The 26,610-nt window shown below is 46.8% G+C and overlaps 1 protein-coding gene across 9 annotated transcripts in view; it reads left to right on the forward strand.

Moving 5' to 3' along the window:
• The window catches only part of arhgap12b (Rho GTPase activating protein 12b), a 67,235-nt gene extending 40,857 nt beyond the window's left edge, over positions 1-26,378 (forward strand). For 4 of the 9 annotated variants that reach the window (XM_036124804.1, XM_036124805.1, XM_036124806.1 and 1 more), the window contains 17 exons: positions 10,133-10,405; positions 11,704-11,844; positions 11,922-12,002; positions 12,434-12,556; positions 15,942-16,016; positions 17,769-17,830; positions 18,675-18,756; positions 18,921-19,043; positions 21,088-21,192; positions 21,278-21,376; positions 21,454-21,556; positions 21,913-22,032; positions 22,118-22,216; positions 23,374-23,451; positions 23,530-23,664; positions 24,480-24,585; positions 25,188-26,378. In XM_036124804.1, coding sequence (XP_035980697.1) covers positions 10,133-10,405; positions 11,704-11,844; positions 11,922-12,002; positions 12,434-12,556; positions 15,942-16,016; positions 17,769-17,830; positions 18,675-18,756; positions 18,921-19,043; positions 21,088-21,192; positions 21,278-21,376; positions 21,454-21,556; positions 21,913-22,032; positions 22,118-22,216; positions 23,374-23,451; positions 23,530-23,664; positions 24,480-24,585; positions 25,188-25,362 — 1,980 coding nt within the window. In that variant the 3' untranslated portion in view covers positions 25,363-26,378. Of the gene's footprint in view, positions 1-5,850; positions 5,953-10,132; positions 10,406-11,703; positions 11,845-11,921; positions 12,003-12,433; positions 12,557-15,941; positions 16,017-17,768; positions 17,831-18,674; positions 18,757-18,920; positions 19,044-21,087; positions 21,193-21,277; positions 21,377-21,453; positions 21,557-21,912; positions 22,033-22,117; positions 22,217-23,373; positions 23,452-23,529; positions 23,665-24,479; positions 24,586-25,187 lie in introns of those variants that run through there. The other 5 variants (XM_021320816.2, XM_021320815.2, XM_012871193.3 and 2 more) reach the window with 5 other exon arrangements.
• The last annotated feature ends 232 nt before the right edge of the window (positions 26,379-26,610 follow it).

Raw genomic sequence — 26,610 nt, forward strand, 5'->3', positions numbered from 1 at the left:
TGACACAGTTTTGATTCCAAGCAAAGTTAAAAACTGCAGGATAAAGCAGGTAGAACCTTTCAGTAACTTCATGAAAGCCGTCGCTCCACAGGTCCACTCAGCTTCTGCCGTCCCCCCTCCAAACCAGCCAACCAGCAGCCAGAGAACGGAGCTGGTGTAATTAGCTCCAACCAATCCCACTGAAGGTATTAGGACAGGATTATCCATTAACTGGGGAAGGGGGGGGGGGGGCTTAGCTGTCAGCTGTGGAGGAAGTCTACTAAGCATGCTCTTCAGCTCTGTTCTCCTTGCAATGCATAAAAAAAGAAATCTGAAAGCCAAATAGTTCCTTAAATACAGTGGCACAGTCTGCTGCTCTGATCTGTTAATAGGCAGAGCCGAAGGCGGATAGATCAGACAGCAGCTGGAAATGTCTGTCATGGCAGCCTGGCGCTGCTCTCTTCACTCCCTCTGTGGCGTGCTGCAGTAATACGGCCTGCATGAAGCATGCTGAGGAACAGACCTGGACCGGGCGCACCATCTGCGCCAGCATTCATTAGGCACGTTCTCACGGTGTGAAGTGTCAGCAACTAATGATGTTTGGTGCTTAGCATGGACACTTTTTTTTTTTTTTTTTTTTGGGATGGAGGGAGGGGGGGAGCTGCGACAAATCCCCCCGACAAATTTCAGAGTCTTTTACTCTGAAATAAAAACACTGTAAATGAGAAATGACGGTTTTGTTTGACGCTGGTCTCGCTAGAGCAGGTGAAGGTTCCTTCGTCTGTTCATCATTACGTGTTCCCCTTAAGCTCCTCTGCTGGTAAACAGAACAAATAGCTGCTGTCGGGGTTCTGGCAGCTCATCTGACTCCTGCCGCCAGAATCCGTTCATCGGGGCCCTTTCTGCAGGAGCCGTCACGCCCTGTTCCTGCGCCCACGCCGGCTGGTTGTGCCGGAGTAACAGATCGCAGCGCAGCTTTGCCGTCCTGTCCCACCGACGTCAGCGGCAGGCAGAGCGCGGGTCCAGACTCGTACCGCTCAGAGGGCCCAGGCTGCCGCAGGCGTCCGCTTTCTCTGCGTACGTGTCGGCTTCAGCAGGTGATGCTTCTAGCGGATCATTAGTGCCGTCCTCAGGCTGCAAATAATGGGGCTGTGAACAGATCTGGGACAGAGCAGAGCACGGTGGGTGTGTTCCAGGGAGCGCAGGACACTTTAAACCTGGGAGAGGATGTTCATCGCATCAGATTGTGTCAGAAAGCAGCGCGTGTGGAAACAAAAGCAGCAGCATGAGCTTTCCTATTTTGTCTCATTACAACCGTAAACGTTCATTTTATTTCCTGTGACCGTAAACACCATCTACATAGGGATCTCTGATACATAGATAAGCAGGTCAGAGATGATGGGAAGGTAAATGGATGTTAAATAAAGAAACAATCCAGCTAGGAAGCCAGGGATGAGGGTCCAAAAGATTTGAGGCTGTGTTGGAAGATGACAGTCCAGCATGGCAACATCCAGCCGGTACTAAAATGGTTTAGATCGAAGCATAGCCATGTGTTAAAATGGCCCAGTCAAAGCCCGAACCCAAAATGCCCCGTGACTCTGTAACAGCAAGGCTTGACCAGGGCTGTTTACAGACTGACTGAGGTAGACTTGTAAAGCTGGTAGAGATGAAGACTAAAGGGCTGTAGCTGGAGAGCAAAGGCTGGGATGAAAATGGAGACTTTTTGTGAGGAAAAACAAACAAATTGTAAACCAGGCATCTTCCTTCAGTCTTATTATGTTAATCTAAATACCAGCAGGACACAAAAATGTGGAGAACTCCATGAATACGTCTCCCAGGCTGTGCATTTAAAACGGTTCTGGGTTGTCTTCATGTTAAAAGAAGGAGCGAGACATAATTGGGGACGCCTGGTTGACATGGTGATGAATTGGGGCTTTTGTGATCTCAGCGACTCTCTCCCACATGGAAGGAACCCCCGTCACAACATGAGTGGATGTGTTGGCCCACATTCTGGTTTGGTCTCCCCTCCTCGGCTCAGCGCAGCAGCAGGCACACGCGTGCTGCAGAACACGCGGCGCAATGCATCACACTGCGTCTTCCCCGATAAGCGTGTCCCCCAGCATGCACGCCAGGCCGAGCGTGGCTGCAGCCCCCCCCCCCAACCTCAGATCCCCCCCTTCTCCTTCTTCGTCATTAACATTTCAAGAGGAGAGGCTTTGTTCTGCGCATCTGTTCCACCCACAGATGACATGAAAGATCTGAGTCGCTGCGTCTCTCTCAAAGGATGTCAAATGCATCATTTTTTGACACAATGGCTTCAAATCATCTGTCGATCATTTCTGTTTTCCGGCACCGCCGAGCCGAGCTTCTTTGTGTGCGATATGAGAGCTGCGGCCGCGGAGTTGCCTTCCACTCAGCTCCCGGCTCTTTGTCAGCACCGGCAAGTTTTTCCACAGACAGAGTGACGTTTCAGCCGAGCGTTATCAGCGCCGGACCAGAAGGTTAATTGCTTGGATCTCCGTCAGCCTGTGAGCCTGAGCCAATCCTCTGATCCTGGGAATGAAAGTAGCTGTCACCACACTTAGGGCTGAAAACGTGCTGATTCACGCTCATCTCAGAGGTTTTTTGTTTAAAAAGAATATTCTGCTGTCACTACACACTCTGCTCCCAAAACGGCAGGAACGCAGATGACGAGTCCTTTTCCTCGTGTGCCATCTCCTGGGCTCAGCTTCATGCCTGACGCCCCTCGGCCTGCTCTGGGGGGGGGGGGGGGGGGGGGTGTGTTGGACAAATGTGGTCTGACTGACACCCAGCCATGTGGAAATGTAGGTTAATCTGGTCATATGGACGCCAACGTCGTCTTCACCCGTCCTACCTCCAGGACCGCAGCGAGGCGGGACAGGCGGCAGCCACAAAGGAGAGAAAAGATAATTGGCAGAAGAAAAAGAACGAGCGAGCAGCCGGAGGATGAGAGGATGCGGAGGAAGATGAGAGGGTGGAGGACAGGAGAACGGCTGAGGAAGATCAATGCTGCTTTTTGGAGGTGGTGTCCTCCTCATCCCCCCCGCCCTCTCTTCAAGCCCTCCTCAATGTGAGCACCTGATTGGCTGAGTGTCTCCATGGTCCCCGACCCAGTCACCATGCGGTGCCACACTTCCCTCGACCTGCTTTTGTGTAATGCAGTTCCACATTGTGGACGTCAGGCTGAGGAGGGACGCATGGTCAGGCCTGTGACAGAGAGCGACCACGGCACCGAAGGTGGAGTCAGACACCACGGCTTGGCCGTTATCTATTCAGATTCTGCTCATTATTATGAGAGACCCGGTCACCCATTTACAATTTCTGATATCTCTAAAGCTTTGGCCTGTTCATACCTGATTTAGTCAGATTTAGAAAAGATATTCTCATTCTAAAATATTTTGCTGCTCTGTCTTATGTTATTTGCAAAGGTGGCATCACATTATGTGTAATTTAGCTGCAAAGCAGTATTTGTCCTTAGTAAAGCCGTGGACTCCATGTATATTCCTTGAAGATACAGATCCTTAGCTCAAATGTGAGATTTCCCAACATTTCCCTTTCCTGTGCTGAGTGCTGAGATCTGGATCTAGGATGTGGCCTTTAAAAACATTTGGACCGTCTGTGATTTATTTATTGATTACTGTCAAACAAGTGGAGTAGTGATCTAATTTTCTTAGACTAGAGTCGTAGTCACTGGTCCTCAGCGGATTGTGCATAAACTCAGCAGGACAGGGTACCAGGGGAGCTCTGTGGCGGGAGGCATCGGTGGCTGACCTTTAACCCCCAGTTGAACGCTGTCAGTGCAGCCTGGCTCATTTAATCAGATAGATGGTTTGTTAAATGTGCCGCAGTGATGGAGAGCAGACATGATCTCTGAGAATCTGAGCTGGAGGGTGGCTGGGGCTGGCCACACCAAGATCTCAGCCCCTTCCAGGCCTGTCAGAGCGTCTGTGTGGAGCATAGAGCGCGGTTCTGTGTGTTCTGCTGAGCAGATGCCGCGGACCGAGCCGCTGCAGGCCCGGTTGCCATGCTCACACTGGGAGGAAACCCTCCCCCTCGCTCCTCTCTCCTCTCTCCTCATGGCCACATTCATTAGATGGAGACTCCCACCTACTAGCCAGCAGCCCTGCTCTCAGCACTGCCTCCTACACTTTGGGCACCACCTAGTGGCAAACAGGAGGTACTGCAGCTCTTCTACCCTGCTGCCCTCACGCTGACCTTTACTTTTTTTTTCCATACAGAATTATTTATGGTTTAATTTACCCATGTGCCACCAAGGACAATGGTTTCTAGTGCTTGATAAGGGGCCCTGGGTCAGAAGGCTGAATAGACTGAGGGGGAGCTAATAAACATCAGAAGTACAGCGAGCTAAAGAAAGGTCTGCACTAATTGAGCCTCATTTATAAACCAATCAGTGCCTTTGTTTTCTGCTCTGTCCTCATCTGCGTTTACGTTCTCCGCTGGTTCTCCAGGCGGACACGTTTCCACGCTGTGTGGGACTACTCGTTCTCCCACTCACACAATTTGCTCGAATGCAGCTTGGCCTGGACCAGCCTGAAGCCTGAGAATGATTTATCACGGCCATGCAGGCATGCAGCTGCTGCGAAGCGGACGGAAACAGCTCTGCACTGAGCACGTCTCTGTCCCTCCTTTCTAACTCCATCAGATCCGCTGGGGTCTGCTCAGTTTCTAATCAACTGTGGAGGACCCGAGGACTGCACCCCTGCATCCCTGCACTCTGTCACGTCTTGTTCTCCTCAGATTGGTTGCCTGCACCAACACATCGTGGGCTGAGGTTTATAGTCATGCAGCAGTTCAACGGTTAAGCAGCTCCTGTTCAGATATTAAAAGATAAAAAAATATCTGATTCTAGTAATTCTTGGTGGGATTAGGGTTTTGTGCATGTTTGGGGTGTTTCAGCAGTATTTCCATTAACAGATATGAGATAAAACTCTTTATAAGAGCCTCTGGAAACACTTTGCATGGCAAAAACCTCTTTGTAATGGAAACGTTGCATGAAGTGGTTGGGTTAGGGTTACGATCTAATTTAAAGTACAAGATATCAAAAAAAGTAGCCCGTGTTCCATGGTGGGATGGATGGAGGCATGGTTTGTAGGGTTAGGAAAGGTTGTGACCTGAGGTGATATTGGTGAATGCTTCAATAAAAATGGCATTAAATGGGTGACTGGACACAGTTGGATAAACACTAGGAATGGATAGATGCATGCTTGCATAAAGGGACAAGTGGAGGCATGGTTGGCTACATTATTAAATGAAGGGATAGGTGCACGGATACAAGCTTAGTTCATTATAAGGCTGTTGGATGCATGGTTGGATAAAAGGATGGATGATATATGCATACATTGTAAGATAAAACAGCGTCTGCTCAGACAGAAACAGGTCCTCGCGTTTGCAGACGACGTTGCGTTTTTCGTCACTGTTTTTTTTCTGTCGGGGAATGATTTTAAATGGAGCACTTCCTCTATTGTCTTTATTTCTTTCCTCCCTTCTGACAGAACTTTGTCGTTTCACAATCACTCATAAAGCTCTGGTTCATGGTGAATAAACGAGTGCGCCACGCTGCTGGTGGTTTAAACTACTCAGCTGCGCTAGGCATGACTGTGGAAGAGCGTGATTTGCGGGGAAACGCTCTGGCCTGCAGGTTTGCTGCCAGCACTGCTGAACGGACCTTGCAGCACCATTTCCTCTTGTGTTAAGTTTGTCTGAGGTTATAAGATCCTCTTCCTCCTCCTCCTCCTCCTCTGTCACAATCAGGCTTTGCGTCTCCTCGCCTCTCTGACACGGAACGTTACAGAGCGCTAGAGAAGAGAAAAGCGTGTGAGCGCCTGGAAGCCGACTGGCCTGGCGATGCGGCGCGCGTTCAGTGTGTTCAGGGGTTACAGGAGAGCTGGAGAGGATGACGACGACGTGTTCGTGTGCAGCCCGGGATGCAAGGTGACAACCAGGACACACAGAAATTATCATGTGCACGCGCTAGGCTATCATCTCCACCGCTAGTTTGGTTTCTCTGCGTCCGTCAGACACAAGGGGTCCGCTCCGCCAGCACAGATGGATTCTACGTCCTCTGAGGAGTCATGCCTCCGTCCCGTTCTAGTTGGAGAACTTTTTTTTTCCAGCTCTGGCAGCCTGCGACGCCTTTGAAAGCCTGAAAACGCTTGAATGGCTTTCCAGGTGGTGTTTATATGACGTTAAGCAAAGTTTGATGGGCTTAAATGAAGGCGACCGCAGTCTGCCAGTGAAAGACTTTATGTTGACATCAATTATTCATTCAGAGACGGTTCCCCGCCAAGTGTCAGACGGCCTCAGCATATGGTGTGGATTGCACGAGGCTTCTCTTTTTCACACAGAGCAGTCTATTTATAAGCTAGAGAATAAAAGGCGGCCTGAAACTGAATGAAGCACACAGCCTCTGTCGCTGCTTCTAAGTGTGTTTGTGGTCGGTTGTCTGATTTTTTTATTTTTTTTTCTCTGTAGCCCTAGAATTATATTTATCACTGCAGTCATGCGTCCGTTCTGTTGTTCTTGCTCTAAATATATACACTGGGGCACCACTTGGTCATATAGTTCTCTGCACAATAAACAAGCAAATGCTAAAGCAAGAAGAGAAAGACAAAAAAGCCTAAATATGCAGCTGCAGCAGGCGTTGCAGTGCTTTTCTTATGCAGACCAATTCACTTCTTTTTACTGTTTTTATATTTTGCATTTGAGGGATCAAAAGCTAAACTAAACTCTATCTAAACCCGAGTGAGCTAATGGATCGGTGAACGCATGCACGAAACAAAAAACTCCCAAATATCGGCCCAAAATATCGTCCGGCCGATGTATCGGATGAACTCTAGTCCTTATTCAGCTCTAGCACTAGTTAAGCACAGGAACCGGTTTGATATGAAAGGTCCTGTCTTACAGTTTGCTTTTCATCCTGTAGAACCATGTTGTCTGCTGAATGTCCATGCTCACTATTTCCAGACAAGTTTGGGTCACGCAGGGGAGCTGAAACGCCGCTTGTTAAACTTAAAAGTTGTTCACCTGCTTTATAAAGACAGCGCCTTGCTTTGCACAGCATAACATCTTTTTCTGCAGACAATAAATGGGAACTGCTTTGAAAAATCGTACAACCTAAAGGACCAAACTCAGCTAAACGGAATAAACATGCTAGCATTACACAGTAGCATGAGAGCTGCATCTTCAGTTGTGCAAATACTCAATACATACATAGCAAGAATGCATTCTTAGGCTAAAGCCGACTAGTCACTAAGTGAAGGTTGTTTATCGTTCAGGTCTCTGGTCCACTCCCAGTTATGAGTCATGTGACGTTGCAGCTACAGAGAATGGGTCATTGAGCTCTCTATAAGACAGCTACTCATGGGTCAGTTACTGATATCAATGTATAAGAGTTTATTTTAAAAACCGAATGTGTTATTATACTGTTCATTTTGATATTTTAAAGTTCTTTTAATGAGATCCCAGATAAAGCGTTTATGTGCCGAAATCAAAATTGCAATAAATAAATGTTATGAAGCACTTTTGACTAATAGTCAGCATGTTTTATTGTCTGAGCAGAAAAGGAGGGAATTCTTGCTTTTCTGCCTAATAGTGATCAGATCATATTAGCCTTTTTGTCTTACAGATATCAGGATAGATTGTTTTCTTTTTTACTAATTCCCACATTGAGATGATCTTGTTTTTTAGATAATAACTTTTTGGCAGCCAGACTATTTGAAACTGCTCTAGCTCAATAATCCCAGAACCTTTATGTTGATTTTGTAAAATGTTTAAATCCTATGTGGACATGGAATGTTTTAGTGCATATTTGACTTTCAGATAATGGTGCAAATAAAACGGCAGGTTGAGTGGCGCAATTTCCTATTTGACCCGTACAGGCAGCGCTCCTTGAGTTCTGACTGGCCTTCCTTTTTATATCCAGTAATTTCAGGTGTTTATAGCAATAAAAATAACTAAAGTGCATCAAGAAATACATTTTGGGACGCGGCCCCGAAACGACTAATATGGGCTGAAATAATCTGGACAGGTGTGGTGCAGCATGCTTAGAAACAGCAGGGCCTTGTCCCTGCACACAGTGCGCTGTGTCCAGAATGGTGTAAATTGGTCTGGAAATGCTGGCGTTTAACTTTGGTCTGAAAGGGCTGAGTTTGGACTCTTAATAGCTTTAACTCCCTCCTCATTTCTCTGTGTAGATTTGATCATTACCACGTTTTTATCTCCACTGAAACTCCAGCGGGCCGTCTCCGTCTTCCTGCTGATGGATGGGTAGTGTGCGCCCACCCTGAGCCCGACCAGTACCTCCCAGTGCTGTGGCGCATCGCTCCGCCCCGTATCTGTGCGCTGGGCTGAAAGGGAGAGGCCATGGGACTCCCAAAGTGGAAACAGCAGGACGTCAGCGCTGCCCTGGCATGTGTGCAGGATATTAAACAATCATTCATGTGGAAAAATATTCCCTGCATTCCCAGGAAGTCCCATCTGTGTGCTGAAAGCAGCTGAAGTCTCCCCGTGGCTGAAGCCTGTTGGCCTCTCCACATTCCTCACCTGGAACAAACCCCAGTGTGAAGGCGCGGTGCCGACCCGGCCTCCAGGAGGACCTGCTGGTCTTTCATCAGAGCGATGAGAGACACCAGGCTGGCTTCAGTGTCAGAGACTGCGCTCGGCTCCAAAGAGCTCTTAAATCAGCCTAAGATGCAAAGAGGCTCTGACGCATTTCCATGGAAACGTGGCTGTCCGTCCCTGGTGGAGTGACGTTCTGCTCCCGCTGGGTTTACAGAACCCCCGTTTACAGAACGGGTTCTCCGTGTATGTCACTGTTCTGTTCTGTTTGTGCTGAGCCGCTGATTTTATTTACTTCTGCTTCATCTTGCATTTGCTCCCAAACATGCAACTTTTTTGCATGATGGCTTCATCCCCCCAGCAGGAAGTTGTTGCACAACTTTTGGCAATGTTTACATGCAACGGTTGCCAAGATAACAGCACAACCTCTTTCTGCTCTCATGCTTGTGATTAACTGGACCACTGACATCCTTTCTGCTCCTCTGGCTCATCTCCTGCTGGTTCTAAAACACCTGGTCCGATCTTTATTCAGAGGCCTTCAATAAACCTTAAGTAGAGATGCATAAATCAGAGACTGCTGCTCTCCTGTTGTCTTAAAGTCTGACCTGCCTGTTCGGCTTTTAGCAGATTCTGATAGAACCGTGAATAACAACAAAATACTTTTTTTTTTTTTACTTTCTGGATATGTTTCTGATCATCATGTTGGGTTAAAATAAAACAAAGATTTCTGAAAAACACAGCTGTCATTGTAGACTGGTGTAGTCGGGACCGCCTGGTCCAGACTAAGGCCAGAGCAGCTGAAGTTTTAAAGTAAATGATATTCATTGAATTAATTCTATACAACCCACAGAATAGTGTCTTATGGACCTAGAGCTGCTGCTGACAGGAGTTTAGGTCTGAACGCTGATAGCCAATGAGTCTGCATCAATTTAAATTTAGGACTAGTTTAAATCTCTGGGTGTGGGCCCTTTAAATTCGTCACGGTCCAGTCCAGCTTAAACCTTACGTCACTGTGAACCTTTATACTATTTTAAAACCTTTTTATAGTTTAGATTTAAATGCTGCCCTTATAAAAATAGCATCGTCTTCTTACCCTTTCTGTGCCGATAGATATACGACTGGACAAGTTAAAGTCCATGTGGTGAGAGGAGTCTGGGATGGACTCAGATGCTTTCTGTGAGACACATGTGGTGAAGCCGGATGGGATTCAGCAGCTGCCATTCAGGGCGTCGGACACTCGCTGCCCTAATCTGTTCTCTCCATGACACACTTTATAACCAAGGCATGGAGCGGTGTTCATGACCGTAATGGTCCATTTTATCCAACAAGTATCTCATTCAGTCATATACCATAACTCAGGACACGAGATCTGCTGAAGGGTCCATCTAATGCTTGGATCCCAGTACATCCTAGAGCATTTCCATGGGTTCCTCTGGTTACAGGGCTCCTGGAATATCACTCTCTTCTCAAATAGGAGCTGAAACCATCAAAACCATAGACACACAAGCTTCTAAAATCACTAACGCAATCACCCTGCTCCTCTCTTCCTCTCCAGACAACGTCACCCACAGGTCCGGGCCGCTCAGACTCGCCGGTCTACACCAACCTCCAGGAGCTGAAGATCTCTCAGTCCAGCCTGCCGCCCGTCCCCGCAGGCTCCCCGCTCCACGTCCTGGGGGACTGGGAGACCCACAAAGACCTGAGCGGCAGGTACTTCTACTACAACCGGACCAGCGGAGAGCGCACCTGGAAGCCGCCGCGCTCCAGAGACACCTGCAGCAGCACCAGCAGCGTCCGAGGAGAGAGCCAAGGCACGGCGGAGAGCGAGGTACGGGAGGCCGCGTCCCACCAGATCTCAGGGGGCTTTACCTTAGATGACAGTCTGTTGCAAACTAGTACTGCTTTAGATTTTGCACAGTTTGGCACATTACAATCAAAAACCTCCATGTAGTGTTTTAGGACTTTCTAATTGATTAACACAAAGTAGTACATGAATTTAAAGTGGAAGGAAAGTATAAATGGTCTTCAGCTGGAAATTTGGAGCAGAGGTGTAGGACACCACCTGAGCTAAACTCTGGCAGGAAGAACATGTCGGTAAGGCACCTCTCTAAAAAATAACGTTAATACAGTAATGTTAATCTATTAGAACGCCTCAAAATACTCTATATTATATGCAGTTATTTGACAACATCTCTATCCTGTTTAGGCGGTCATACTGGTGTATACTGTGGTATTTCAATAAAGACTTGACAGTATTTAAAAGAAAATGGAGGTAGCCTGTTTATAGGGTACCATTATCTGTGAACTCAACAAAAGTGAACACATTTCCCCCAGTGAAACATGGTGGTGGCAGCATCATGCTGCGGAAATACGGTTTTACAGCAGGAACAGGTCGGTGGGTCGATGGATGGATGGAGGTAAAGACGTTGTACTCTGGGAGGAAACCTATTAGAGGCTGCAGAAGACTAGAGACTGAGGTGGAGGTTGTCTTCCCAAGATGAAAACGACTCTTAACACACAACCAGAGCTACAACGGAGTGGTTTAAACACACGCCACACATTTCAGATTGGTATATGTGGAAATCTCTATAACCAGTGTATGACTGTTCATGAATTACACATTATTTACACTTACATTAAGATGTGTGGTTGAAATGTGACAAATGTGGCTTGTAAAATGTGTTGTTTATATATCAGAGAGACATGTATTAGTTATAAAGTATTATGCTGAGACATGAAAACGCAGTGGTGAAGGTTCGGTGCACCCCAGAGATTAAAAAAAAAGCTCTTGTGGCTTCTGAATGGAGGAAAGCCACAGTACCTTTGATGTGAGGAAATCATGGCTTCCTGTCAGGTTGTTCTCCGCAAATCATCCAACACTGCCCCCGTGTGGCGTTATCACACACAGCAGCTGTATTTCACCTAATGAGGTTTACACCAAGCAGCTATCATTTTCTACTACTGACTACTGACATGAGGACTAAACAATATCTTTCACCTTCCTGTAAGAAAATCAAACATTTGCTTCTGTTAGCATTTTCAAGGCAGCAGTGTCTCCTTATGTTTTCTTGTATGTGTAAACACTCCTCATGCTTCCATCTTTGTCTTTTCCTTCATCCTCCTCAGCCGCTGTCCTCAGAGGAAAACTACCACAGCACCCATTCCAGCCAGTCTGACAGCCAGTACGGATCGCCCCCTAGAGGCTGGTCAGAGGAGCTGGATGAACACGGACACACCCTGTATGTGTCTGAATACACGCAGGAGAAGGTGGGGAAACGCTCCGCCGGCTGAGTGCGTTTGCTCTGTAACTGCTTCAGCATGCTGAGCCGTGTTTGTGTCCGCAGTGGATCAAACATGTGGACGAGCAAGGCCGGCCGTACTACTACAGCGTTGATGGATCCAGGTCAGAGTGGGAGCTGCCAAAGGTGAGATTATTTGATCGGCGTCGGCTGTTTGTCTTCCTGTGGATAAAAACAGCCGTTACATCACCTAACACCACACATTATCCTCGTCCTCCTGCTGGACTGGTACCTTTAGAGCGTTGTAATAGGATAAGGGTTTAAGGTTCACAGAAACAAGTTTGAGAAGGACTATTTGTGTCTTCATCCTACTAATCTGGAGGCTCTAGAGCTCATCGAGTAGACTTTCTGATTCTAAGAATCAACAATCAGTGGAGTAAAGCAGCCGTGGCCACATTCGCTGTACACTGCTCAATCCCTTTAGATAAGGATGCCCACTGGGTCTCTGTCCAATGCTGCTGTGGCTAGTTAGGGGAGAGGTAAGGTGGCTGAAACTTTCTGAAGGACCCGCTGGAATCATTTTTGCGAGCTCTAAACCTTCTTCTACGTCCCTGCAGTACAACATCTCCCCTCAGTCCGGAGAAGTTCCTAAGAGTCGGAGTTTGGAGAGGAAGCAGCCAGATCCCATCGTCCTCACCAAGTGGAGGCACAGCACCTACGTCTTAGACCTCAACGACAAGGTACGAGGGAGACCCCTCTTAGGTGGGGAGTGGCAGAACAAAAGGTTGAAATCTGGGAGCTGGTTCTGTTTTTCCACATCAGAATCTACACTAACTGTAGAGCCAGAGTGCCGTTTCATACCGTCTTATCACTATACTGTCTGTAGGAGAATCCACGCAGAGGATTTCAGAGAAAGGAAGATAAATGACTTAATGCACTAATGAGCAAGTCATGATGCTTTTTTAGGACGCAAAGTTAAAACTGCAGCTGATGTGCTGTTTGAGAATCATTGATGGGTATGATTATAGTGTGAAGTGTGCTAAAGTAAAAAAAAAAAAAAAAAGAAAACATGTGGGTCTAAACATTTTGTGCAAAATCAGATTGGGCCAGGTCTCTAAAGTAGTATTACAGGTTTTGATGCGCTCCCATTCTGAATGATTTCTGCATAGTTGAAGTCAGACATTAGTTTTCTGTCACATTTGTTTTATTCATGTTAAAGGATCAATGTAAATATGTTTCAGTACAGTACTAAGGCCTCCTATGCTCAGATAACACTATACATTGGCCTGGTTACGTACTGTGACTTCACGAATTGCTACACCAGTGGCTCACTCTGGTTGCATACAAAGGTTTTAAGTTTCAACCATCTCATATCCTGTGATGTTGTTGTCTAGTCATCTCAGAGCTGCATTCATTCTGTGGCTGCTATCCATATGTGGGGTATACAGTTTCCGACTTCAGAGCCAATCAACTTGCACATTGTCTAAATCTAGAAGAAAGTCCATTTCTGAGTGTATCTCTACAGCTAATGCAGACTGTCTAAAGATAACATTACTAACGATTCTGTTTATTTAACACTGATTCACAAAGAAAGTGATCTCAGGGTAACCTGACTCTAGCCATATGGATGTCGCTCCGCCTAGCTCCACTCACATCCATCTGGGACATCTTCCATAGAGAGTGATTTCTTCAACCCATTTTATTGTCTAGCCAATCAGGACGCAGGGCAGGAGTTTCATAGATGTGACATAGTGGAGAAGCGACCATGACGTAAGACTGTTTTGATAGCAATGGCGGCTCGTTGAGGAAGCAAGGGTTAACATTGATGCTGCTATTTCTTCCGTGTTGTCCAATCTACTTAATATTGTTTCATTAAAAGAACATCAGAGAACGCCTCTGAAGGCTTTTATTGGTGGAAACGATATTTTTGACCTTCTCCCGACCGGATTTGGCAAGTTTTGTTTTCCGGGGCGCGTCCGCGGCGGAGCGGTTAGCCGTTAGCGCGAACCATATTAGGAGGCCTTTAGTCCTCGACGCGGTCGGCCTGGGATCGACTCCGACCCGCGGCGCTTTGCCGCCTGTCTTCCCCCCTCTTCCTGTCAGCTCACTGTCAATAAAATGCGTGCCTCTAGAGCTGCAAACACATAAAAAAAAAAATAATAAGTTTTGTTTTTTCCTGCGTCGCTCTCATCAGCATCTCGGGTTAGCTTCGGTGTGAGTGGTTGAAATAACACGTCGATAAAGATGACAGACAAGTGGCTTATCCAATCATATGCAAGGATTTTTGATAAGGCCCAGCCTTCAGTAAAGGCAATTCCTATGGATCAGTCCCAGATGGATGAGTGGAGCTAGGCAGAGCGAAATTCATCTGGCTAGAGTCAGGTTAATCTCAGGGTACTTTACAAAGCAAACAGATCCCGCTCACATACAGAAGTAACTAGTCCATTCAGTCCAGTCATGTAGACAGAATCATAGTCCATGACATACATTCCTGTTTGGTCCTAGTAATAACACAGGTTCTGTCAGGTTCTGTTTTCTATGCAGTTTATTACAGTTGATTTCATTGATTTAGTTAACTTTGCAGCCATCCCTCATACTGAGCATCAACGCGGCGACAGTGGAAAACAAAACTCAGTTTAAACAGCAAGAACCCATCAGCAGAACCTGGCTCAGTGTAAATGGCCATCTGACAGACAGAGTTCTCCTGGCTAACATTAAGCTGTTTATCAGCATCGTTGTCATGGATTCAAAAATGCTAATATTAGTGCTTTGGGATCTCATGACAAAGTTATATAAAATAACTTCCTATGCAGGAGCCAATGGTGGGCATGTTACAAAAATAAGTAACCCAAAAAGTCCTGATTTATTTCACGTTTGTTAAAGAGTGATGACAACAGGAAAAAGGGACCTCCAAAACACTCACCACTGTTCCAGGCTTCCTGCAGTGTTGCCACGTCCACTAATTATAAGCCACTTTATGTTTGATCATTTATGCTGTTTACGAGGTAGAAGTAAAAGAGCTAGTTGCTTGTTTCTCTCGCAATAACAGGCAACGCTGGCGTAGCTTGCAGCCTCTCACCGTTTTCTTTAAACAGCTGCTGTCTGAGCACAGAGGGGAGGGAATATTCTTCTCTAATGCATCCACAGTTGTGGACACGTTTTTAAATGTCATTCATCCTGAACTAAAACGCCTATCCCTTTAAACACGCTGCGCACGTTGGTCATGTGCCGTGTGTGCGTACAGCACTCTTTATCTGAAGACGTATGACAGACTGACAGCTGGTGGGTATCGGTTAGTGGCTAGCGTGAGCTTCTTCAAATTTCCTTATTTATCATTGTTTTAACGGTAGCAAAGCTAATAAATGTATTTGTAGAGTGTACATTTTTGGTTAGCTGTGCCCAGCACTGGCAGGGCACTGTAGAGATGTACAAAGTCAGCATGATGCCATCTTGTTGTTCCTCTGTTATATCAAACCAGCCGGTTGACTGTTAGAGCCTTCACCATTTTGGATTTTGAGTTACTGATTATACTCTGCATCTTAGGTAGCCTTAATGAACGAGGGTCTATGTACTGTTTTGGAGTCTTCATTGTGTTCTGATTGAATGCAAGCTTATTTAAAACCACCATTTGTGCTTGGAAGTGAAGCATGGCCGAAAAAAAAAAAAAAAAAAAAAATCTGATCTGCCAGTGTGGGAATTCTGACGAAACGCTCACCCCCAAACCTTACTTTGTTTTGTTATTCAAGTTGTGGCTTTTCCTTCTGAGCGACGTAAAAATGATTGCACCCCTCTCTTTGCTGGCTTTTCAGAAACTTGGTACCGCCCAGATCCCCTACAGTTAGTTATGAACCGTTCCTTCATTCTAATTCGGTGTCGTTCAGAGAGGATATAACAGGCAGGATCCATTCCCTTGTTTGATAAAGGCTTACACAGAGGGAGAAGATCACCTCTCTGGATTAACATTTATTCACCTAACATCCTAACCTGCCTTCTGTTTACCCCTAATAACAAGTCATCATTCTCTTCCAGGTTTTGTCCTCCTCACTAACCTCAGATTGCCACGTGTCTTCCTGTAGTTGGCTGCTAGTTTTTAGCCGCTCATCATGTTGTGCCTTGTGTTGGTAGGAGTGTGCTTCAGCGCCCAAGCAGAGCTCTCCAGACTCTGACTCCTGCCCATCATCTCCCAAGCACCCTTCAACCGTTAGTATCTCTTCTCACCAAGCGCCTTGCATCAGCATCCCCCTCTCTGTCCCCGCTCCTCTGCTCTCCGCTGCATGCCACCTCTCCCTCCTAACTGCATCCTGGCTAACGCCTCCGGGCAGGGCCGCCATCTTTTAAACCGACAATGACCGGTTTCATTCCAAGCAAATACAAGGACTGCCTATGTACCGTGAGAAGTTCTGTGTGAAGCCTGCACCCCTACACATTTTTTTGCTTTTGGCCTTATTGTCACACTCAAAGACTTACTTTAGTGCCAAAACGAAGAAAACCCGATTAAATACAGTCAGTTTTCATTTATGAAAGAAAAAAGCCATCCAAGAGAGAGAGGGTAGATGCCTTCTGAAGCTAATAACTGTTTGTGTCACCCTTGGCATCAAGAAGTCCTATAAAACGTTTGTGATTTCTTTTATTTTTAATTTTTTTTGACATTGTTATGAGGAAACTTTGGCCCCCTCCTTCTTGCAGACCTGTTCTCATTCAGCCCCACTGATGGGTTTTTGAGAATTGAGGACCTGGTCAAGGTCGGGATTTAAGTCGCTTCTAAACCTTAATTTTGGTTTTAGTTATTTTAATCCATTCATATGTGGACTTGCTGGTGTACTTCAGACATTTGTCCAACTGCAGAACCCAAGTGTACTTGAGCTTAAGGTCAGGAACTGATAGACGGTCTTTGTTCTTCAGAACCATGAGTGCAGAACTGGTGAATGTGAAGATAATTGCAGCAAGTCTTCCAGGTTCTGAAGTGGCAAAGCAGTCCCAGTCCATCACACTACCACCACCATGCATGATGTTCTGTTTCTGGAAAGCTGTTTTATTTCAACACCAGATGTAGCGGGACGGACATATTCCAAAATATTCCATTCTGCCTCATCAATCCACAGAAGATTTGTCCAAAAGTCGTAGGAATCATCAGGATGTTAAAGAAATGTGGTTTGGACCTGGGAACTGACGGTCCTGAACTGGAACAAGCAGGATCTGCCGTTCTTCAGATGCAGTTCTGGCTCCTTTTGTGCCTCGTCAGTTCCCTCTTATAGTAGTTCTGGTCGGCCGTCCACTGGCAGGAAGCTTCCCCACTGTTTTCACCTTTGTATTATGAACAGCTTCCTCTGTGGTTCCCTGGAGTCCCAGAGCTGTAGAAAAGGTTTTCTAAACCAGGCTGATGAATAATTAATCATGGTTAATCCATGAGTTAAATGGGGCCAGATTCTTTATTTATTTGTTTTTTACTTAAGGTTAGTTTGGCTAGCCTTTTTTCCTAAATAAAAAAACACATAATTTGAAAAGTATTATTTACTCCGGTTAAGGTGGGTTGTTAGCAGGGCAGGACTGGTGGGAAATATAATGCAGGTTTTAACAAACACTTATCTGACTTCATTCACTCACAGCTCTCTCTGTGACCCATGTGTCCGCAGAAAAACTAGGGCTTTAAAGTTCAGAAAATACACCAGCCAAAAGGTTTGGCCACTTTTATTTTATAGGCTACTATAGTGGGTTTTGATCTGGCCAGTCCTTTTGGATGAGAGTTGTGTGACTTAGCATTATAAAGCATGCCATGCCCCTGAGCTTCTGTCTGCTGTATGACGCATTAGGCTGCCATCTGCTGGTAAACATCAGACATGACAATAAGTACCAGCAGATTGAAGCCATCAGCATTTGCTTGTAAAACATCATTAGGTGTGTGTGTGTTGGTAATGTTTCAGCCTTTAACTGTGTCTGTTTCTTCCTCTTTAGCCCTCAGAGAAGTGCGGAGTCCTCAATGTCACCAAAATCACAGAGAACGGAAAGAAACTCAGGTTGGACAGAGATGTTTGTTGCAAAGCCCTGAACTTTCTCATATTCTGTCATGTTACAACCAAAAGTGTGTATGTACTTAGGCTGGAGCTAAATCAAGAGCAATCCTGTCAGAAAAGCTTTTAGAGGCTTTTAAAAAACTAGACCTGAAACACGCAGCCAGAGCTACAAGGGAACGCTTTAGTCCAGAACATTTTAGAGTTTTAGAGCGGTCCAGTGGGTCCACTGCAAAAACAGATCTAAAAATAAGTAAAATGTTCTTAAAGTTAGTGTATTTGTCCTTGATTTGAGCAGGTAAATAAGATTATTTGCCAATGGAATGAGTATTTTGACCCCTAAAATAAGATAATTAGACATCCTGCACTTGAAATAAGATGATGGAGATGAGTTGTTCCTATTTTAAGGTCAAAAATCTTGTTCCATTGGCAAATCATCTTATTTACCTGCTCAAATCAAGGACAAATACACATATTTTAAGAACATTTTACTTATTGTAAGTTCTGTTTTTGCAGTGTCCAGACCTAAATCCCTCAGAATCTGTGGCGAGATATTAACGTTGATGTCCACAGACGCACTCCGTCCCAACTTTAGATCAGCAAAGCTGACGGAGACACAACCCAAAAGACCTGAAGCTGTAACTGCAGCGATCAGTTTCTACAAAGTATTGACTCAGGGGGGCTGATTCCTAATACGGCTCACTCTTGTAGATTTTCACCAGTAAAAGTGTTGGAGTATCAAATATTATGGAAGGAAATGCATAAAAGTTTGTGTTAGTGACATGACATGTTGCCAGCGTTCAGTGGCTTGGCAGCACTAAAGGCCTTTGTGTTGTGCTGTGACCAACAGGAAGAACTGGACGTCTTCCTGGACCGTGCTGCAGGGGTCCTCCCTCCTCTTTGCAAAGGGCCAGGGGGGCAGCACCTCCTGGGTACGTAACCGTCAGCATGCGCCGGCAGTCCTAGCCAGCGTTTCCCTTCATCTCTCTGACTGGTCTCTCCCGTTTATCTGAGCGATCTTCTTCCAGCCGTCTGTGCTGTGCAGCGTGTCGTCCATTCACGGTTCCTCTCCTCTCTTCTCCTCTCCTCTCTGAAGTCTTACTACCGCAGCGGCTCCATCCCAGAGCTGCTCCTCACTCTTCTTAGCAGCTGGAAGCGCTCAGTCAAGCCCCGCCCTGCTGTCTCCTATGTGAACTGTCGGCCTGTGCAGGCTGCTGCTGTATGTCCCCCCCCCCCACCTCGGCATGAATTAGCGCCTCGCTGTGTCCTCCTTAGTGTGCCGTTCCCCTCCTTTGAACTGATTAATCTGTGTGTTTGAGACCCTTGACTTTATCTCATCTTATTGTAGTTACCTAATAAATTAATACAAAATGAAAGCGCCCCTATAAGGCATGTAACCATTGTCTGACTTTGGTGTACAGTACAGTGGCTCTTAATGGCGTTTAGAAACTTTTCCCAGTGTAATGTATCGTGTAATGTGGCGTATATCCCGTAGATTCTTGCTAAAAGCATTTAGCTTTCAGAGGAAATGTATGAAAGAACCCATCTTGTGCTGGAGCGGTACAAGATGGGTTCTTGTGTGTTTGTGAATGCACAAATAACGCGAGAATTAATTTTGCGCACGGTTAGTATCGGCTAAGGGCTGCATGCACCTGTGCGACCAGGTTAATGCAGCAAATTTATTTAAATACTTTTTAGAAGATGTGTTTGTTTTTGTAAATTGTACAGGATAAATGTCACTTTTCAGGAAAAGTTTGACATGTTTTGTCTTCATCTCATTTTCTAAGCCATAAAAGCGGGTATTTTACCAGAGGCGTTCGCACTAAAAGCCACTGTAGCCGCTCCTTTAAGCTCACATGGTTGTGCATCTGTCCATGAGTTATCGGACTCCAGCAGTGACAGCAACATGTACAGGCTGGGTCCTGGCTTCTGATTTCAGGTTCGGTAGATGAAGTCTACAGATAAAGCCCAGCAGCTGCCTAAAGGCTGGTTCACACGGCAGGATTTTAAAATATCCGCTTGATTTTCAAAGCCAGAGAGACACCACATGTAACGATGAACAAAACTGTAGCTAGAACAGGTTTGCTCATACAGTGTGTTGTGTTCAGTTAACAGCTAGCACTACACATCACACACCAACAGGTTTCACTCAGGACATGGATGACGAGGAAGAATAGTGGCAATAGTTTGTGGACTGATTTTAACAGAGAAATGCAGAAATAGAAAAGGCGTTGGTTAAAGGAGTGGAGACAGCGCAAACTGTTTTATTATTTCTCACGGGGTTTCCATGCTTTCTGATTGGCTACACATCACATTCAAGAAGCTGCCTGCTTGTTTGCACTCGGGGAACACCCCACACGTTAGGGTATCGAGACAAGACAATCCAACATGTTGAATATCCCTGATTTGAGGTCAAAGTGGACCAGATCACTGTAACACAGCACACATGACAGGAATGTCTCTTAAGATTATCTCAAGAGACACGCTGATGCGTGTCAGAAGGGGAGGATCGGGGCTAAACTCAGGCTAAAAATCTTGCCGTGTGAACCAGCCTTAATATGCCCCGCCTTGGAAAATTATTCACACCCATTTTCCCATTTTCTCACCTATAAACTTTAATGTATTTTATTGGCATTTAATGTGATAGACTATCACAACGCAGAGCATAGCTGAGGAGTGGAAAGACAATGACGCATGCAATGAAAACTTGAGGGGTACTAGAGGAACGGAGGGGGGGGGGGGTGTGTGAATGTATTTGAAATTTTAAGAAAGAAAACAAAAAGCCATTTATAATTTCCACTTCACAATTATGCCCTTCTTTGTGATTTCTACTACAAGAAAAAAAATCTCAATAAAACAGATTAAAGTTTCTTTGGAAAAACGTTCGGGGCGATGGGTAGATGAGCAAGGCAGTGTAGAGCATGGTTTATGCTAACAAACACTAACTAGGCACACAAAACAAGCCAGTGGGCAAATCCTCACTGATGATTGGTCTAATTTGTGAGCCAACTTAACCACTTGGTGCTGACGTTTATTTTTTCTCTTAATGCTAATAAAGATGAGTGTGAAATACAGGGAAGTACTACTTAATTTGTCCAGTAATGCCACTGTGGAACGCAGGAGCTGCTTCCCATCTTGGACTGAAACTCTTCCCTAATCCTCTTTCCTTGTCTCTAACTGGACTAAATCCTCCTGGAAACACCAACTTGTCGTGCAATAAATAACGCTCAGGGCTCATTCTGTGCCTCTGCTGTCCGTTCCAGAAGTTTGGCAGCAATCAGTCCAAGCCCGAGTTCACCGTGGACCTGCGCGGCGCGTCGGTGGAGTGGGCTTCCAAGGAGAAGTCGAGCAAGAAACACGTCATCGAGGTACGGGCCGCAGGAGCCGCCAGCCTCAGCTTTTTCACATGTGTTTGTGATCCAGCTTTCATCTACCATGCCCCCCCCCTTTCAGCTGAAGACCCGTCAGGGCACAGAGCTGCTGATCCAGTCTGAGATCGACAGCGTCATCAATGACTGGTACCGGGCCCTCACGGAGGCCATCAACACGCATGTGAGTGCCTGTCATGCCTGAGTCTGGGCCGCGGCCCCAGTGACCCGCTGTTCTAATAAATGTCTCCTGGGGTCCAGGCGTGGGAGTCTGATGAAGCCATAGAGGAGGACATGCCCGAGTCTCCGGGAGCTGAGAAACAGGACAAGGAGAAGGATCACCGCGATTCCAAGAAGAACAGAGGTGGGTAGGATCCTGTCTGATCTGATCACACCAAGCAGCGGTGCAGAACCGCTTCCTGAATGAGCCCCACCAATCAGCCGCTTCCTGAATGAGCCCCACCAATCAGCCGCTTCCTGAATGAGCCCCACCAATCAGCCGCTTCCTGAATGAGCCCCACCAATCAGCTCAAATGAGACTCCCCAAACAGGAAAGTGATAGAAAATTTGTCTAAAATGTGTTTTTTGTTTTTTACCTGGTGCTGATGTCGCCCCTCTTTCTGATGTCACCTTGGACTAGTGCCCATGTTGCCCAACTGTAGAGTTGTTTCTGACGCCATGTGTGCTTGAGTGTATCACCGCCCTCCTGTGCGTCCACAGTGATGAAGACCTCTGTGAGCATGGACTCGTCAGACCAGAAGAAGACCAGGATGAAGCTCAAGAAGTTCCTCATCAGGCGGCCCACCTACCAGGCTGTCCGAGACAAAGGATACATCAAAGGTGAGCGGCCAGAAGCCCCCCACTGCACACGTGTGAGCGCTCCATGCTGCTGAGAGCTAGCGTCTGTCTGTCTGTCTGTCCACAGACCAGGTGTTTGGCTGCAGTCTGAGCAGTCTGTGTCAGCGAGAGAACACGTCTGTGCCCAACTTTGTCAGGATGTGCATCGACCACGTGGAGAACACAGGTACAGGCACCGGGGATCACTTCCTCCGCTGCAGACATGTAGAGATCAGTGCAAGGCAGCGTTCCTCAGTGACCGCCCAGAGCCGTACGTCTGGAGGAAAGCAGATCTGACATCAATGCAGACGCCTGAGCATTTCTGATCTTAAAAAAACTGTAAATTAATTTCTTAAATAAAAGAAGCTATTTTTAGGTCTCTCTGACTACAGATAGAAGCTGCAGGTCTTGCAGAAATACACACAAGTCATTTTGTTTAAGACCTTAAAAGTAAATCCCTTCCCTTCCATCTGGTAAGGTGCGTTCACACCAGTTGCGAACGAGATGTTTGGAGCGAGTGATTTACATGTCATTCCTACGTAAAGGTGCCTTCAGGAGCGGATTGATGCTCTGCGACGCAAACAAGGCGTTTCGAGAAATGCGAAGGGAATTGGGCAAATACAGCGAAGCAAAACTGCGAATGGAGCAACAAGAAACTTTGCTCGCGTCTTGTTAAGGGTGCTCCTCGTCCATTTAGTTAAGCACAGAAAATGTTTTTTATGTGTTGCATATGCAGAGAGTGCAATTAGGTTATATGTCTATTGAGCAATGATGGATTTACTGACCAAAGACGGCTGTAGTTGGTGTCCCGGGGGTCGATGCGTGCCCAACGTGGGGCAGCAGCTCCATTCTGGGTCCTGGAAAGACGGACTACGGGAAGCGACCGTGATCAGGACTCAGCTACAGGTGGTGGTACTCAGCCCACCGGGTGCGTCTGAACCAAAAGCCTTCAGCACAAAGGACTGAGTCAGCTCTTCACTACACACATGTCAGCTGTTCCTCAGAGCTATTGATGTTAAGCTGCTCCCAGTCTGCGTTCCCTTAAGTTCTTACAGAACGTTCCAGTGTCCAGCGTAGGTCAAACCAAACAAACCCAGCTGTTTCTGCCATTAACAGGCATCTTTAGTGATCATAGGGGAGACATTACCAGTCATTAGGATGAATGTCCCACAATTACTTCTAATTATACGTCTTTAAACAAAGTAACACGCACATATGTTTGAAAGGTCTTTGCCAAGTCCACATGTCAAAGCCCCCACAGCAGAACTCTGTGGGCTGACTGGAGATCTGTTGATGTCCTGCAGTATCTCCTGCCTGACTTTTGGATGTGTCCCGCCTCTGCAGGTCTCAGCGTTGACGGCCTGTACAGAGTGAGCGGCAACCTGGCGGTGATCCAGAAGCTCCGCTTTGCTGTGAACCACGGTAAGGCTCGGTTGGGCCCCACCTGACCCCCCCCCCCTCCCCCCTGCCTCCGTACTGATGGTCTCTTCCTTCTGTCAGATGAGAAGGTGGAGCTGGACGACAGTAAGTGGGAGGACATCCACGTCACGACCGGCGCTCTCAAGATGTTCTTCAGGGAGCTTCCTGAGCCTCTCTTCACATACGGATCCTTCAGCGACTTTGTGAACGCCATCAGTGAGTGGCTGCAGTGCAACACCACCGACACGTGGCATCGATACGTCCGAAAAGGGGCGTTTGTTCAGGTTTCATGTGACAGACATGAAAAACCCCTTTTTCAAACAATTTTCTAAATAAAAGTCTGAACAGTGTGGTTAGTTTTCGGTTGCTGAGTCACTGTTTTGTAGAATTTCTTTTTTTTTGTTGCAGTTTCAGCTGCAGGTATTTTGGGTTCGTCTCTACCAGCTGTGCACACATTAAGACGTTTGCTCATCCCTCTGCGGCCAAAGCTCGCTCAGACGACACGAAGAGAGCAGATTCCCTGTTGTATTTGGGTCTGCGCTTTGACTAGGCCATTCTAAGACATAAATATGCTTCAGCTCTGGCCCTATGTTTAGGGCTGTCTCATGCAGCCTCTAACAGGCTCGTTTCCTGGGCTCCTCCAACTCTGACCGGGTTCCCTCTCCCTGCTGAAGAAAGAGTTCCCACAACACGATGGTGCTAACACCATGTTTCAAATCAGGGATGGGGGGTTCTGGCTGAAAACGGACTGAAAACAAACCACACTGTTTGCATTTGTTAATTCCAAACATTAAAAGAAAGATCCTGGGTCATTTCCCTCTCACTTCCTTATGCACTCCTGTGTTCTCCAGTCACATGAATTTCAGACAAAGATAGATGCTACTGTGCAGGTGTGCCGTGGCAGATGTGCTGAACTCGCTGCTGTGTTTAAGATCCTTCACCTGTTAAACCATGTTTTAGTTTCCAGTGCCCCCACAGGAGGGCGCTCTTGACACGTTTCTCATCTCTCTCTCTCTCTCTCTGTGCTGCAGAATGCTCCGACTACAAGCAGCGAGTGAATTCAGTTAAAGACTTGATCAAGAAGTTGCCAAAGCCCAATCACGACACGATGCAGGCGCTGTTCAAACACCTGCGCAGGTAAGACGCACACTGTAGTGATGCATCACATGCATCGCTACGGCATGAGGATAGTTGAGCTGCAGCCTGCTCCTTCCAGTCCTGATCCGGCTCCCAGCGTGTATTCTTAGCCCAGCGCAGCCAGCGGCTACATCATACGTTCACAATGACATTTCCTCAGCTCTCCAATTTGCATTTACATGCCGCTGTGTTTGCTGTAATTCAGCGCCTATGAAGCGCTGTTTTCTCTGGGAAATTTATAGCATGACATTCAGCGTATGGAGGTTTGCGTACATCAGCAGGCGGATTTAATCTACCCCCCCCCCCTCCACCACCATCCATGAATATGTGATTGTTTTGTGCTCCTGCATGCAAGGATGTAGATTCTATTTAAAAACGCTATTATCCTTTGGCCCGGAGCGTTGCGGAGTGTTTGTTTGCCGCCACGCTCCATCTGAAGCCCCGTAGCTGTGTGTGAAGGCAGCGCCGCTGTTTTTCCTCCACAGAGCCTTAAATCTGCGCTCCAACCAAAACACCGGCAGACAAATAGGATCACCTAAAGCCATTTGGGACTAATCTAATCTGTGGGTCGGCCCTTGTTCTAACGCTCCTTCCCCCCGCAGGGTGATAGAGCACGGAGAGGCCAACCGCATGACCACACAGAGCGTGGCCATCGTCTTCGGGCCCACGCTGCTGCGGCCTGAGACGGAGACCGGGAACATCGCCGTCCACATGGTCTACCAGAACCAGATCGTGGAGCTGATCCTGCTGGAGTATGACAGCGTGTTTGGGAGGTAGAAGAGGCAGCGCCTCCCCGGACTCCCACACGCACACCTCCTTCCCTCCTCCCTTCGTTTGACTGAGCTGAACAGTGCCGTGGACCAAGCAGCGGAGGAAGACGGAAACACGACGGTTTACAGAATTGTTGCACTTACAAAGAGTCTGGGGACGAGTTTAGGAAATAAAAATAGATGTATAGATGTCGCCCGTTTTTCCCCGTTTTATTTTATTTTTTTTTCCCAGTTGCCATTCCTGCTGCGTGTAGCGGGCCGGGACGAGGGGCAGGCTTTCCGAGTGTTGCCGTGGTGATGTGTGGCCGTCTGTGTGAGTTGGTGAATTTTGAGTGTTTACACATACACTGGATCTTTGTGGCCAGTATCTGGAAGCAGAGCCTCCTTTTTAACTCCTGGTGGGATGGGGCTGTACCTGAGAGGGTGAGGGAGAAATGATCGGTGCTGAGGGGACGGCGTTGTGGCGCTGGGGCGGCCCACCCTTAACCCTCTTTAACAGCGTGAGCCATGAACTCTGAATGTTGGAGATGGACGGACTCGCCCTGAGCGGTTACCAACCGTGTCCGGCTGCTGTGGAGTTCCAGCTGAGCTCCTCGCCCTCTTCCTGGACTGACTGGACTATAACAGAGAGCGGATCATCATGAACAGCGGATCTCCTCCTCGCTAAGCTAATATTAAAGAGCATTCAGAGAAGCGTGGCAGCGGATGCTGTATGGGTGTGTTAAAATAAAACTAGCCTTTGAACACATTTCAGAGCAATTGTACAGGTCGTTGTAAAAAAACAAAAAAACCAGATGTGTTCCTGTGACTGAGGTGTGTATGCTTTGATGGTGAACCAGTGAAAGATTGTGAATTTAAACATATAAAGCATCAAATGTGGGGGAAGAAGCGCTGATGGACTGGTGGTTTTGTTTGCAGGTGTATGTGAGGTGTTTGCGCATGGTCAGCTGCACATTTTGAATGTAATTTTCCGGCTAACTGCTGTTTGTGAATTGCTATGTCTAATAAAAGAGACAAACTAAATGTTGGGGTATATTTGTGAGCTACATCTCCAAAGCAAAGCTGGCATCAAGGTTTGCTTGAAGGTTTTACAAAGTTACAGCTTGGACCGCTTAAGTCTTCCATCATACTCTTCCTGCAGTTTAAAGTCGTTCTAACGGCATGTCTGAGGAAGTGCTAAAGTGATCCTCTGGTTATATCCAATCTGCAATAATGCTGGGCTCCCACTTCCCCAGGTGTTGCTGCACACTGCAGG

Source organism: Fundulus heteroclitus, chromosome 21 (genome assembly GCF_011125445.2).
Source record: "Fundulus heteroclitus isolate FHET01 chromosome 21, MU-UCD_Fhet_4.1, whole genome shotgun sequence".
NCBI classification, from domain to species: Eukaryota; Metazoa; Chordata; class Actinopteri; order Cyprinodontiformes; family Fundulidae; genus Fundulus; species Fundulus heteroclitus.